The following is a 12,574-nucleotide window of genomic DNA, read 5'->3' as shown; positions in this document are numbered from 1 at the left end:
GAGAGGGGAGGGGGCAATGGTCCCTGAAAGTTTGTGTCCAAGCCACATTTAGTTTTGAATCTCCCCTCCCTGGTGCCATGGAGGCCAGTTCTCTTCAGTGCCTCTTGTTCCTTACAGGTGGTGGTAGTTCTGCAGCAAGTCTTCCAGCTCATACAGAAGGTTCTCAGCAAGTGGCTGAATGATGCCCAGGTGGTGGAGGTAACCAGGCTCCTCCTGTATACTGCCTGCAGCTCTGCCCCTCCTTGCTGCCCTGAACTGGGGACAGCAAAAGACAGATACTAGGTGATGCCCTGTAACAGGGATGTCTTGCTCGGTTCTCCAGACCAGTGCTGTCACCAGCAGCCTCCAGCCATTCTAGTCTGTCTTGTGTGCCTATCAACCCTGATCCTCTCCAGTTACAGAGGCCCTGCCATGAACAGGGAGATGGGGGTCTACTAAACCTTCCCAAAGAGGAGAGCTCTGCTCTGACCTGAAGCTGTGTCATCTGGTGTTTCTCCAGTCCTCTCAGTCCAGTAATGCATATGTGCAGCATCCCACCATCCACATTTCCCTGGCCCTCGGGGAGACTTCCTGCTGCAGTGGGAAGGGTGTTTCCTGGTCTCTGGGAGCATCCTGTGCTGCAAGGCAGAGCACCAGTACCAGAGCAGGTCTGAGCCCTCTGCCTGGCTGGTCCCCATCCCCACTGCCAGCTCTTCCCTCCCCTGGGACCCACCCATCAAGCTCTGTCCCCCAGAAGAGGTTGTCTGAGGCCCATTGTTCAGAGCAGTCCTCCTTCTCCTGCAGTCTGTCTGTGCCATCTTTGAGAAGTCCGTGAAGACCCTCCTGGATGATTTTGCCCCTATGGTGCCTCAGCTGTGCGAGATGCTGGGGCAGATGTACAGCACCATCCCCCAGGCCTCTGCCATCGACCTCACCCGGCAGGTATGGGGCTGTGCTCAGGGCTGGGGCTGCTGCTCCCCAGGGGGCTGGAGATGTACATGGCCAGCACAGCTTGAGTTCTTCTCTGTGTCTTGCAGCTGGTTCACATCTTTGCCCATGAGCCTGCCCACTTCCCTCCCATCAAGGCCCTCTTCTTGCTCGTTACCTCAGTCACGCTGACCCTCTTCCAGCAAGGTATGTGGGATTAACCCTTCTTCATGCTGGGGCTGTTGTCAGGCTGTTTGCATGCATGGAGTCTGGAGGCGTCTTACCAGGAATGGCTGTTTTCACTCCTAGCTAAGCTAATGGGGCCATCTCTGTTTCTTGGATTCATCCCAACCCCTGGAAGGTGGGTACCTTCCCTGCAGGGTAGCAGAAACAGGAATCCCATGGGTGATACTCTGTACTGCCGTGACAGCCCCGCTTCTGCAGCAGGGCTGGGCATTGTGTGCTGCAGGGGTTGAGCCGGAGCTCCAGGCCTCCTTGGCAGGGAGGCTGTGCTTCCCAGGAGATCTCGGGGCTCCTTCGGGGGCCAGTGCTGTTTGTAGTGGCCAGGAATCAAGCCCTTGCACGAGCAGGAGGATGTGTGTGTGGACATCTGGGAAATGACCTTTTCAGAGTCACTGCTGTGATGCTGAGGATGCTGGTGTCCTCCCCCAAGGCAGGGTCTCTCTTCAGCTCACTGCCCACCCTACAGAAAGAAAATGGGGGTTAGGACAGGCCTCTCTGCACCACGGCTCCCCTCAGCCTCTTGGTGACTTGCCCTGTGACAGGGAAAAATGTATGTTGGAGCTGCTGGCTCTGATCCTTCGGCACCTCCATATGCAGTCCCCAAGGAGTCTTGTCTTTTGCTTACATCTGGGTGCTGGGTGGGGTGATGCTGTCCCCCTGTACAAGGCTAAGAGCTCTCTAGGGAGGTTGGGGAGGTGTGAGGACCCCTGCTTCATCCTCACACCATGGTCCGAGCAAACCCCACTGCACTGAGGTGTCACTGGGGCCAGTGTCAAGCAAGCTGGGCTTACCTGGAGATCAGGTCCCTGCTTCTGCCAGTGGCATGTGGATGTGTCTACACGGAGATCCTTCTGGCTCGGTGCCTGGGGAGGCGGCGATGCCTCCGTACAGGAGCAGGCATGTCTGCAGGAGGAGAAAGGGGAAAGGAGAGAGCCTGAGCTGTGCCAATGCTTGGACGCAAGCTTTGCTCCCGCAAGCGGCCATGCATCTCACTCTGTGCCCAGGACTGTGTGCTCCCATCCACCCCATGGGTCCCTTTCGGTGGGTGGCCAGCCCTGAGCAGGGTGAGCCCCTTTTGCTGAGCCCACGGGCAGCAGGAGATGGGGGGATGCCTGAGCCCATCGGGGCCAAGATGTGTCTGTGCACAGTGGGATGCCAAGGTAGGGTGAGTGGTGCTGGCATGGAGATCTCTGGGCACTGAACTGCTCTCTCCCAGGAGGATGCTGGAGGATACCTCCAGGAGGATCCTGGACACAGGGTCTTGGAGAACATCTGGGAACAGGGTGGGAGGGTGTCTGTGCCAGGGGCTCCTGAGCAGCTGGTGCTGGTGACAAGCATGTGCACGCCTGAGCCCGGCTGGGCCTGTCAAGCGTTTGCTGAGGTGTTGTCGTTCACTTGCAGTTATCTTCCAGGACCAAACAGTGCTCTGAAGACACCCGCTCAGTCCCCACAGTGCAAAAAGCTCTAATTCTCCTTGTGGAGATGGTGCCCAGCTAGCCCCTGCTCCTCCTTCTCTTCCTCCCCAAGGACACGAAGATCTCCTCCTTGGCTCTGCAGCACCCAGGTGCTAGCTAGAGGCCCTGGGGCTTCAGACCCTTTCCTTTGCAGTTTCTTTCTGTTCTTGGGTTCTCCAAGTTTCATGATTTTTTGTATGTTTTGTTTCTTTAACTTGCTTCAAGCTGCTCATGTTGCCCATCCCCTTCCCCACACACCCCTCCTCCCTTACACTCCTGTTTTCACTTGTAAATTCTTTCTGTATCACATAACTATATGATGTTGAGTTGCTGTTTGTATGATTTTTCTCTTAAGTTACATCTTTATTATATTTTAGGGCCCAGGGATCATCCTGATATTGTTGATTCATTTATGCAACTCCTGGCACAGGTGTGTTTTAGTTTCTTATTCATTCACTTTCTGTTCTCTCTCTTTCTCTTTTTAATTCAATTTAAACCTATTTTTAGCTTTCTGTTGACAACGTTTTTTTTCCTTTTAGTTGAATATCGAGTTTCTCCATCTGTTTCCGTGGAAGTTGAAAACAAAACATTCTCCTTTAGTTCTGGTTCCGCCCCATCCCCAGGGCAGTGCCCTCCTCTGCAGGGCAGCCTCCAGCTGCCACCCCCTTGCCTTGCCAAAGCCTGTGTGGGGTGCTTGGGGCTGATGCCTTGGTCACACTTCGGTAGCAGACAAACTAGAGCATTAAAGTGGATGTTTTCTAGCCCGTTTACCCCCCCTCTGATGGGTCCTCTGGAGCAGGGATGGGCTGAGCTGCCTGCTTTGCCCCTGGTCCAGTGGGAGGAAGCCTATAGCCATGGTAGTAGGCTGCTGCCAGGGTCTGGCTCTGAGCAACGTGCTTGTGATGGCATGTGGACCTGCCAGGGTGCCACACTGCCTCCACCCTGACAGCCTCTTGGGGTGGTGGCAGCTCCTGTGTTGCTGGCTCGGTGATGCACGGGCATGGTTTGCGTCGGTGTGGTAGGGGACACAGGCTGGTTCGTGGGGCTGGCACTCCTGTCACTGCTGGTGGTGGGCAGGCAGGGCCATTGCTACGCTTTGTGTTGGGAGCAGTGGGAGCCCAGCGTGCTCCTCAGCCCACTGCTATGCTTGAGGGAGAAGCCCTGATGCGCTCAGTGCCCTATCAGAGACGTGTCCTCTGGCACCTACCCAGAGGGTGGGTTGGTGGTGAGGAGGAGCCCCAGCGAGTCATTTTCTGCTTTGTTTCTGTAATGGTGAGACCTCTAACCACACGTGCTGGCCCAACTGCTGTGCAGGAACACCCACCCAGGCAGCTGCCAGAGCTGTGGCCATCCTGCCCTTGCTGGCAGGCCAGGAAGGGTGCCTGACATGTCCGAATGGTAAGCTGTGAGACCCTTCCAATAGCTGTTTGGTTCATGTGTGGGTCTTGTGGGGTGGAATGGGCAAGGGAGCTGCACTTCACACCCCCCACAGACAAGGTCTGCTCCTCGCAGGTCTCACCCTTCATGCCCAGCCAGATTGGGCTGAGACCCATTGCATCTCACCAGCCATGTTGGAGCATTTTCTTCCCTGCTTTTCAACTTGAAAGATGTAACATAATTGAGGTTATCAGAAAGTGTTTGCAGCTTTTGCCAGTGCCGGGTTTGGAAGCTGTGACCTTTTTACAAGGGTTTTGAATATGATGGGAGGATGGTAAATGAGGTCTGTGCATGAGGTTCATGCAGGTGCCCCCCCCAGCCACTCAGTGCTGGCAGGACCTCCACTTGAGCACTGTGCTCAGTCTGGGGCACAACATTTCTGTAGGTACAGACTAGAGAGCACAGAGAAAAGCATCAGGGAAGATGACCACCTTGTACACATGGTGAGGAGAAGAGGTTGATGAGAGCCTGAGGAGCTGCATGAGTCTCAGAGTGTGTAAAAGGTCATAGCTAAAAACCCTTTTCTGTTCTCCTTGTGTGGGACAAACAGTAACAGGAGGAAATAAGGGAGAAGGATCCAGGTCAGACAGTAGGAGATCTTTCCAAGAGTGTGGGGAAGCAGTGGAAAGTCACTTGGGGAGCTGCTGTCACTTGGAGGACTTGAAAGGACTCAATAAGCCTTGTTGCTTTTGAAGTGCAGGCAGAGGGGATCTTGCCACGGGGTAGAGCATGAGGTGACCTTAAGAGACTCTTCTAAGGGTATTTGTTGTTTCTTTGGAAAGTGCTGATTTTCTCTCTAGCTTGGGGTCCTTCTGTGTCTGGACACGGCACATTTGTGATCTCTTGGAGAGAAAATGCAACTATGCTGCACTTCATAGGGTGTGCTAGGAGAGCAAACACTACCATCTTGGCTGCTGGGAAGCTGTTACACCCTGGACAGGATCTGCAAGCAGTGCTGGGGCTGTGAGCTGGCAGCCTATCTCTAGACAGCCTGCATCCTTCAGAGGTCCTGCTGCATGAGCAGCCCAGAGGCTCCTGCCACTGCGGCTCTTCTATCTTGAATCACTGCAAAATGACTGACATCATGTTGCCAGCCCACCACCACCCAGTCAAGACATGATATTTTCCTGGGCTTTTTATTCCAGCAACCCCAGGGAGGTCAAAGGATCCTATCCCTGTCCTCTGTCTGCACACATAGGACTTGTTTCAAGGTTTCCTCCTCTCCCTTGGTCTTCTCCTCTTCCCAGGCTGATGATCTGGTGGGGTGCTATGAAACCTTCAAGAAACGTCCTTGCCATCCCTGCTTAGGTCCTTGGTCTCAGGACTTCAAGAGGTGTCTGATGGTAGAGGTGGATCCAGACAGTTCTTTTCCAGAAGACTCTGGAAGAGAGTCTCTGCAGTGATGCTGTTGAGCATTTGTAGGTCATACAATTACAGAATAGTTAGGTTTGGAAAGGACTTTAAGATCATCTAGTTCCTACACCCTGCCATGGGCAGGGACACCGCCCACTAAACCATATCACCCAAGGCTCTGTCCAACCTGACCTTGAACACTGCCAGGGATGGAGCATTCACAACTTCCTTGGGCAACCCATTCCAGTGCCTCACCACCCTCACAGTAAAGAACTTCTTCCTTATATCTAATTTGAACTTCCCCTGTGTAAGTTTGAAGCTGTTACCCCTTGTCCTACCGCTACAGTCCCAGACAAAGAGTCCCTCCCCAGCATCCTTGTAGGCCCCCTTCAGACACTGGAAGGCTGCTATGAAGTCTCCACGCAACCTTTTCTTCTCCAGGCTGAACAGCCCCAACTTCCTCAGCCTGTCTTCATACAGGAGGTGCTCCAGCCCTCTTATCATCCTCGTGGCCCTCCTCTGGACTTGCTCCAACAGATCCATGTCCTTTTTTATGTTGAGGACACCAGAACTGTACACAATACTCCAAGTGAGGTCTTACAAGAGCAGAGTAGAGGGGCAGGATCACCTCCTTTGACCTGCTGGTCACTCTTCTTTTGATGCAGCCCAGGATACGGTTGGTTTCTGGGCTCAAGCGCACGCTGAAGCCGGCTCATGTCGAGTTTCTCATCAACCAACACCCCCAGGTCCTTCTCCGCAGGGCTGCTCTGAATCTCTTCTCCACTCAGCCTGTAGCTGTGCCTGGAGTTGCCCCAACCCAGGTGTAGGACCTTGCACTTGGCTTGGTTGATCTAAGGATTAAAGTCAGAGAGAACTTCAGATCTCTTCAGATCTGATTTTGATGTGGTGGTGGCTGTGTTTCATCCCAGCCTGTTCAGCCTGTGGTGCCCTTGGCAAAGGGCCCAAGAATGCACCAAGGTGGAGACTTTCCCACTTCCTTGATCATCTCTGTTCCTGTGGTCGATCACCTTGGTGAAAATGCCATCTTCCCTGTTTCAGATTTGTCTGGTTTCTCCTTGCAGGCAGTGTTTTTGTCTTTCCTTTCTACCAGCAAGTACTCTTCTACCTTGTGATAACTCAGAAGAAGCTCCTAGCACCTGATAGCAGCCTGTCACCAGCTCACAGGGAGCCATCTCTCTGTGTGACAGGATTTCAGCTGACTTTACAGTTTATTTATTTGTGCTTGGTTGCAGCCTGTGGCACTGCCCAGTTGGTGCAGCTGATCATTTTGCCACTATGTTAATTGGCAATCCAGCTTTGACGATTGCTTGCTAATCATGAGAATATGCTTCTTAAACCAAATCTCTTAGAGATGCTGGAGACGCTGGAGTTACTGTTGCTACTCAAAGCTAAGTATAAAATAACCAGCCTGCCTTAAGGCTGCATGGAGCAGTGCCAGCACCCTTTACAGTGAGATCTGTCCTCAGCTGCTCCCCTTCTGCCTCTGCTGTGTGCTGGGAATGGTGCAGAGTATCGCTGCTGCTGTGCCCGAGTGAGCATCCCTCCTGGAGGGCTGCAGGGCTCAGTGCTGCCGGCACAGCTGGAGCACCCATGCCCAGGACCACCCAGCAGGGATGGCTGGGACTGCACCCAGGTCTGCATCAGCACAACTAGGCAGGTTCTGGTGTCTGGGAGCTCTCACCCACTCCCTGGCTAGCGGGTATCACTCATGTGCATGCTCCCGGTTGCAGGCAGGATTTTGGGGCTCTCCAGCCTGCCTCCCCACCAGGCCTGCAGACATATCCACGCAGCCTCAACAGGGCTCCACACTGGCATGGACCTTGGGAGCACTGCGGTGATCTCCACTGAACAGGAGCCCCAGGGCAGACTGGATGAGCAGGGCCTTGCCAGGCAGAAGATGCAGGACTGACCTGTGGTGGTGTAGCCAGCACTATCCCTTGCCTCCCTCCTTTCTTCGGCTGGGTGCAACAGTCCTTGAGCTACCCACCACACCTGCTCCAGCCAGAGTCCTAGAGCCCCATGGAGGACATGGGCTTGGCATCCTCCATCCCCAGTGGGCAGGCACTGACTGCTCCTGTCTGGCCCTGGTGCCCAGCCAAGCTCACAGGCCCTTTCCAGAGATGGAGGCTCTGCTCCACCAGGTGTGTGGTCTGGGAAGAGGTGGTGGTGCTGGACACAAGGGCTTGATCTGTGTGTTCTGGAGAGCTGCAGGAGCTGGCAGTGCAGTCCCCACTGTCCCCTGCCTGCTGGAGGAATGAGTTTCAGTGTCCCTTCTGTGCCTGCCTGCCTCTGAAGAACCAGGCACAGAAGAAGACCCTGCTCTCAAGAACCTGTCTGGGGGTCTCCCAGCTGCCATAGAAAAGAACCCAATGTCCTTTATGTGCCAGCCTGCAGGACAGCCCTCACTGGAGAGCCAATGTCTGCCTCTGCAGCAGCTGCTGCAGCAGAGGGTGTGGGGATACATTTGAAAGCATTTAAAAGACCTGTCCCCATCCCAGAACATGTGAGCAGTGCTGCTATGGCAGGAGGTGGGAAGGCAGTAAAAGGCCCCAGAGCTGGAGCAGGGTTCCTGGTGCTGGGGAAGAGCAGTGGGACCTGACCGGTGCTCCTTGCTAATGGGAGAAGCTGCACAGGGCCCCATCTCACAGGGGTAAACAACATCGCTGTTTAAATTAGGCATGTGCATGTGTGCTCAGATTGGGCTTGCACTCTGCTCTCCCTTGGTGGAGTTGTCTTAGGGGAAGGAGATCTCACAATCCCCCGTGGCACCTGACGGACTGAGGAGCAGATGCTGCAGGGAGTCTGCAGGAGGGCCTGGGGGGCTCTGCCTGCTGCGGGTCTGGTTTGGCTGGGAGAAGCACCCTGCAGGTAGGTATCAACCTGAGCATGTTGGGAGACTTTTGTGCCAGCTGAACAGTCTTGCAGCATGCAGGACTCAGGTTTAACCTGGCCCCGTGGACGGGCAGGGTAGAGGAATCTGCAACTGGGTGGTATCACGGGAGCCAGCTGCCCTCAAGCAGCATGCTGCTGGGGAGAGGCTTGGGGTCACCACTCAGTCTCCCACGGCTAAGACTACACTGTCTTTTGCAAGCATTTGTCTGGTATGGGGCCGACTGGACGGCAGCAGTCATGAGTAGATGTGTTTCTAAACCATTGCCCTGGCACTAGCTAGCCTTCCAATGTTGGCACTAGCGTGTCAGGAGGGATGGTGCACACAATTTGTGTACATATGCACACACAGGTATACGTGGCCCTTGATCCCCTCCCATGAAGGTCTCCACTTGTATCTAGTGTGCCATCTCTGCTTGTACAGCAATGTAGCCGAACCCGAGTCCTCTCTTTCAGCATGTAAAGGGTCAGAAAGGTGATGGGGTAACCCTGAAACCTGTTCCTCAGCTTCTTGGTCTCCAGCATACATTCTCTGCACTGGGCAGATGGTCGTGGGCTTTCCCTGTTGAAGAAGGGGTGGGAAGTAAGTCTGTTTTGTTCCAAGTGGAGACCATGGCTGAGGGCAGGTGGCCGTGCATCCTGGGTGCTGCTGGCTAAAAGCTGTCCCTGCTTTTATGCGGGGGGAGCAGGCTCAGAGGCAGCAGTGGCCTTGCACACAGCTCAGCGCAAGGGCTGCCTGCGTGGTACCCTGCTCTCTGAGCTCCAGGCACAGAGCAGGGCCATTCCACAGTGACAGCAAGGAAGGAGGCATGGCTGCCATCTGCAGTGCTGGCCTGCAACATTGGACACGATGGCATGGTGTCAGGGTATGGTTGTGGCTGCCTTAAATAGCAGGGCTTGCTGTGCCAGGGTGGAAACCCTTCCCATGGAGGGGAAGGGGCAGGCTGAAACATTTCTGTCCAGTAAGCACAGAGCAGGGCCATTCCACAGTGACAGCAAGGAAGGAGGCATGGCTGCCATCTGCAGTGCTGGCCTGCAACATTGGACACGATGGCATGGTGTCAGGGTATGGTTGTGGCTGCCTTAAATAGCAGGGCTTGCTGTGCCAGGGTGGAAACCCTTCCCATGGAGGGGAAGGGGCAGGCTGAAACATTTCTGTCCAGTAACTGTCCAATGGAAAGCCACTGCACAAGGTGCCACAGCTCGGGGTTTCCCCAGCAGCAGCATCTGGCCCCCACAGCACAGGGCTGGTGGGATCACAGAAGAAAGCATTTCTGATCTCAGAGTTGCTGCTCAGGAACCACCAAGCAACGTTGGCATCTGTTTGTCATTTGTGCCCTGGAGCCCAAGCAGAGTGAGCTGCTGGGGTTACCACTTGAACCAGTTGCTGTGACCCCATGGATGCCAGTATCTTCAAGAGGAGAGGAGCAAAGCACACAAGGGGCTGGTGTCTGCTGAGCTCTGCATTGCTGTCTTTGTCCCAGGAGCACTGCCACTGCCTGGTTCTGGTGGGACGGGCACCATGTCCCGTATCTGTGTGAAGTGTTTGTGTATATACTGCCCACTGTGGCATCTATCCTCAGGTCTTGGGGTCGGTGGACCCTAAGTGTAGCAAACTGCCTGGCTGTTTGACACTTAAGAGAGGGTGGGGAGAAGTGATGGTTTCCTGCTGTACTGTGTGACTCTGCCGTTTATCCTGGGTGTGCGCAGGTAAGTGCGTGTCCAGGCAGAGGCTGTCTGGGGCACTGAGTTCCTTGGAGGCTTCCTGGCTGCCTCTGCAGCGCTGGGTTTATGCCGCCTGTCTGTGTACCTTGCAGGCTCTGAAAAGGAAGCCGGACCTCTTCCTGTGTAGCAACCTGGATGTCAAAGCAGTGTTTCAGTGTGGTGAGTACCACCTTCCAAATCACTCTGCAGAGAAGCCAGCCCCACTCCTGCAGAGCTGGGCACAGACCACAGGGCTGATTTGGCATGGTGTGTGGGGTTTCTGGCTGCTAACCTGAGCAATTTCTGCCCACAGGTGTCCTTTCACTCAAGTTCCCTGAGGCCCCAACAGTCAAAGCATCCTGTGGCTTTTTTGTGAGTATCATGGCATCATGTAGCCCCCCGAGAGCTGAGAGGGCAGGAGCAGGGCTGCAGGTTGGGCAAGGGTGCTGTGGTATGGAGCCTGCTGTAGCACTGAGCGGGCTGGGCTCTCTGTTGCAGACGGAGCTGCTGCCCCGCTGTGGAGAGATCGCCCCGGTGGGACAGGTTGTACACGAGAATGGCAAAGTGCTGCTGCAGGCAGTGCTGGAGGTGAGAGACACCAGGACCACAGGCTCCCTGGGAAGATTTAGGCTCTATTCCTGAGCTCTATTCCTATCGTCCTGCGGAGCTGTGGTTGGACAGCCCGGCAGCATGGGTGGGTGCAGACACAGGCTCTGTCTGCTCTGTGGCAGGGTGTCGGTGGCCAGGCTTCCCGCAGCCTCATGGATCACTTCGCAGAAATCCTCTTTGCCTTGAACAAGCACTGCTTCAGCTACCTGAGTGTCTGGATCAAGGAGGCCATGCAGGAGGACGGCTTCCCCTCAGCCCGTGTCAGTCCCGAGCAGAAGGAGACCTTCAGTCAGCAGATCCTCAGGTTTGTATGCCCTCACTGTGGCAGCTGTGCCCCACATGATGTGGTGGGCCTGATCCCCTCTTTGTGGCCTCATGCATCCCCCCTGCTTCATTTTTGTCCCCTCCCTCTGTGTTAGCAGAGAGCGTGTGAACAAGCGGCGAGTGAAGGAGATGGTGAAGGAGTTCACTCTGCTGTGCCGAGGGCTGCATGGTACAGAGTACACAGCAGACTACTGAGCACCTGGCCAGGACCGTGGACAATTTGCCTGGACCAGTTCTTCCCTGCAAGGAAGCCCCCTCATCCTCCCCACCCTGCTGCAGTACGGCTCATAGAATAACCCTCCACCTAGAATTAACCCACTCAGGACGCTCCTCAGCTAGATTTGGTGGCCGCATCTCGGTGTCAGCATCTTTGTTTCCCCCAGCATGCTCCCCCCTCGCAGGGGACAGGAGTGCCGGCTGCAGGAGGTGGCAGCAGGGAGGAGGAAGCCTGGGCAGGACTGCCCCGCACCCGGGCTACCAGCCCTTCCCTGGTACTTCCCTGTGGGTGCCTGTGCCCGCGGCAGGGAGGCTGCCTCTGTGCCCGTGGCAGTGGCTGGCTGGGCAGGTGGGGGTTGCCCCCTGCTCATTTGTACGTGTGTGGTTGGGAGGGGGGAGGCCCTGCACCTAATTATATTAAGAATATTTCTATGTTGTGGTTGTCGTTATTGCCTTTGGGGAGGAGCCCAGTGGAGGGAGGGTATATCAAAGCTGGGGTGCCTCAAAGCCTCCTGCCCCTCCTGGCTAATGGGAATGATGGCAGAAGCAGCCCATCCATGCTCACCATGCTCTCCTGCCTGGCATGGAGTAGAAACAGTCCTGCCCCACATGAAAGGGACCAGACTCCATCCCTGCTGAATGCAGGGTCCTTTCTGCAGCACAGGATGTGTGTGCCCCACACCTGCTCAGATCAGGTGGGGGGATTGCTCGCACTCAGAGCCCACTCCCCCTTGCCTTAGCTCCCCAGCCCAGCTTGTGATCAGGCTTTCATTTCTGGGTGGTCCCACGTCTGGGCTTCTGTTCTCTCGGCCTGGTTTTAGCTGATGCACAGAGCTGTGCTCCCCAAGTAAGCTAGGGGATGACCATGATCTGTGTTTTCGCTCTGGGACACCTGGTATCACTTCTGTGTTCCTCAGCCCATGTTTTATTCTAGAAGGACTCAAAAGTCCTTTTCAGTTCAGGTTCAGTTAGCAGCAGTAATCCACAAAAGCCTCACTCCCTGGTGCTGCCGGCTTATACAGAGCAGTGGCTTTCCCATGTAGGACCAAAGCTGCCCCCTGCACTGGGGAGCCCTTGAGGCTGTGTTTGGGCCAAGCACCTTGCCTGGCCCTTCTGCTGCCCTGACTGTGAGCACCAGGGTGCTGCTGGCATCCCAAAAAACAAAGGCAACTCCTGCTCTCCCACCACGGTTCTAAGACTGAAGGCCACATCCACCACGGGGCCAGATGGTGGCAGGTCCAGACTCTTGTGAGACCCTCATGGGTCTGACACATGGTGGCAGGAGATGCCTGGCCCCCACACGGGCCTTCTCGTGGCTGGCTGTCAATGCTGCTGCTGAATCAGGGCTGCTCACGCCCCTCATCCTCATAGGCAATAGCAATCCCTCGTCGGCCCTGCACAGCCTTGGAAACGGGCGT

The 12,574-nt window shown here is 55.3% G+C and overlaps 2 protein-coding genes across 2 annotated transcripts in view; one reads left to right on the top strand and one right to left on the bottom strand.

Annotated features, from left to right (window-relative positions):
- IPO13 (importin 13) overlaps positions 1–11,605 on the top strand; it is a 23,103-nt gene extending 11,498 nt beyond the window's left edge. Inside the window, exons 12-20 of the mRNA XM_010013815.1 lie at positions 118–198; positions 784–921; positions 1,017–1,113; positions 2,981–3,033; positions 10,121–10,187; positions 10,321–10,379; positions 10,506–10,595; positions 10,739–10,920; positions 11,039–11,605. Coding sequence (XP_010012117.1) covers positions 118–198; positions 784–921; positions 1,017–1,113; positions 2,981–3,033; positions 10,121–10,187; positions 10,321–10,379; positions 10,506–10,595; positions 10,739–10,920; positions 11,039–11,135 — 864 coding nt within the window. The 3' untranslated portion in view covers positions 11,136–11,605. The remainder of the gene's footprint in view (positions 1–117; positions 199–783; positions 922–1,016; positions 1,114–2,980; positions 3,034–10,120; positions 10,188–10,320; positions 10,380–10,505; positions 10,596–10,738; positions 10,921–11,038) is intronic.
- An 891-nt stretch (positions 11,606–12,496) lies between these two features.
- Positions 12,497–12,574, bottom strand: part of DPH2 (DPH2 homolog (S. cerevisiae)) — a gene marked incomplete at its 5' end in the record, with an annotated part of 1,492 nt that continues 1,414 nt past the window's right edge. The window contains 1 exon segment of the mRNA XM_010013814.1: positions 12,497–12,574. Within this exon segment, the coding sequence (XP_010012116.1) occupies positions 12,497–12,574 (78 nt within the window).

Source organism: Nestor notabilis, unplaced genomic scaffold (genome assembly GCF_000696875.1).
Source record: "Nestor notabilis isolate BGI_N333 unplaced genomic scaffold, ASM69687v1 scaffold11364, whole genome shotgun sequence".
Lineage (NCBI taxonomy): Eukaryota > Metazoa > Chordata > Aves > Psittaciformes > Psittacidae > Nestor > Nestor notabilis.
Note: the sequence above shows the minus strand (reverse complement) of the source record. Positions and strands in the feature narration are given on the sequence as shown.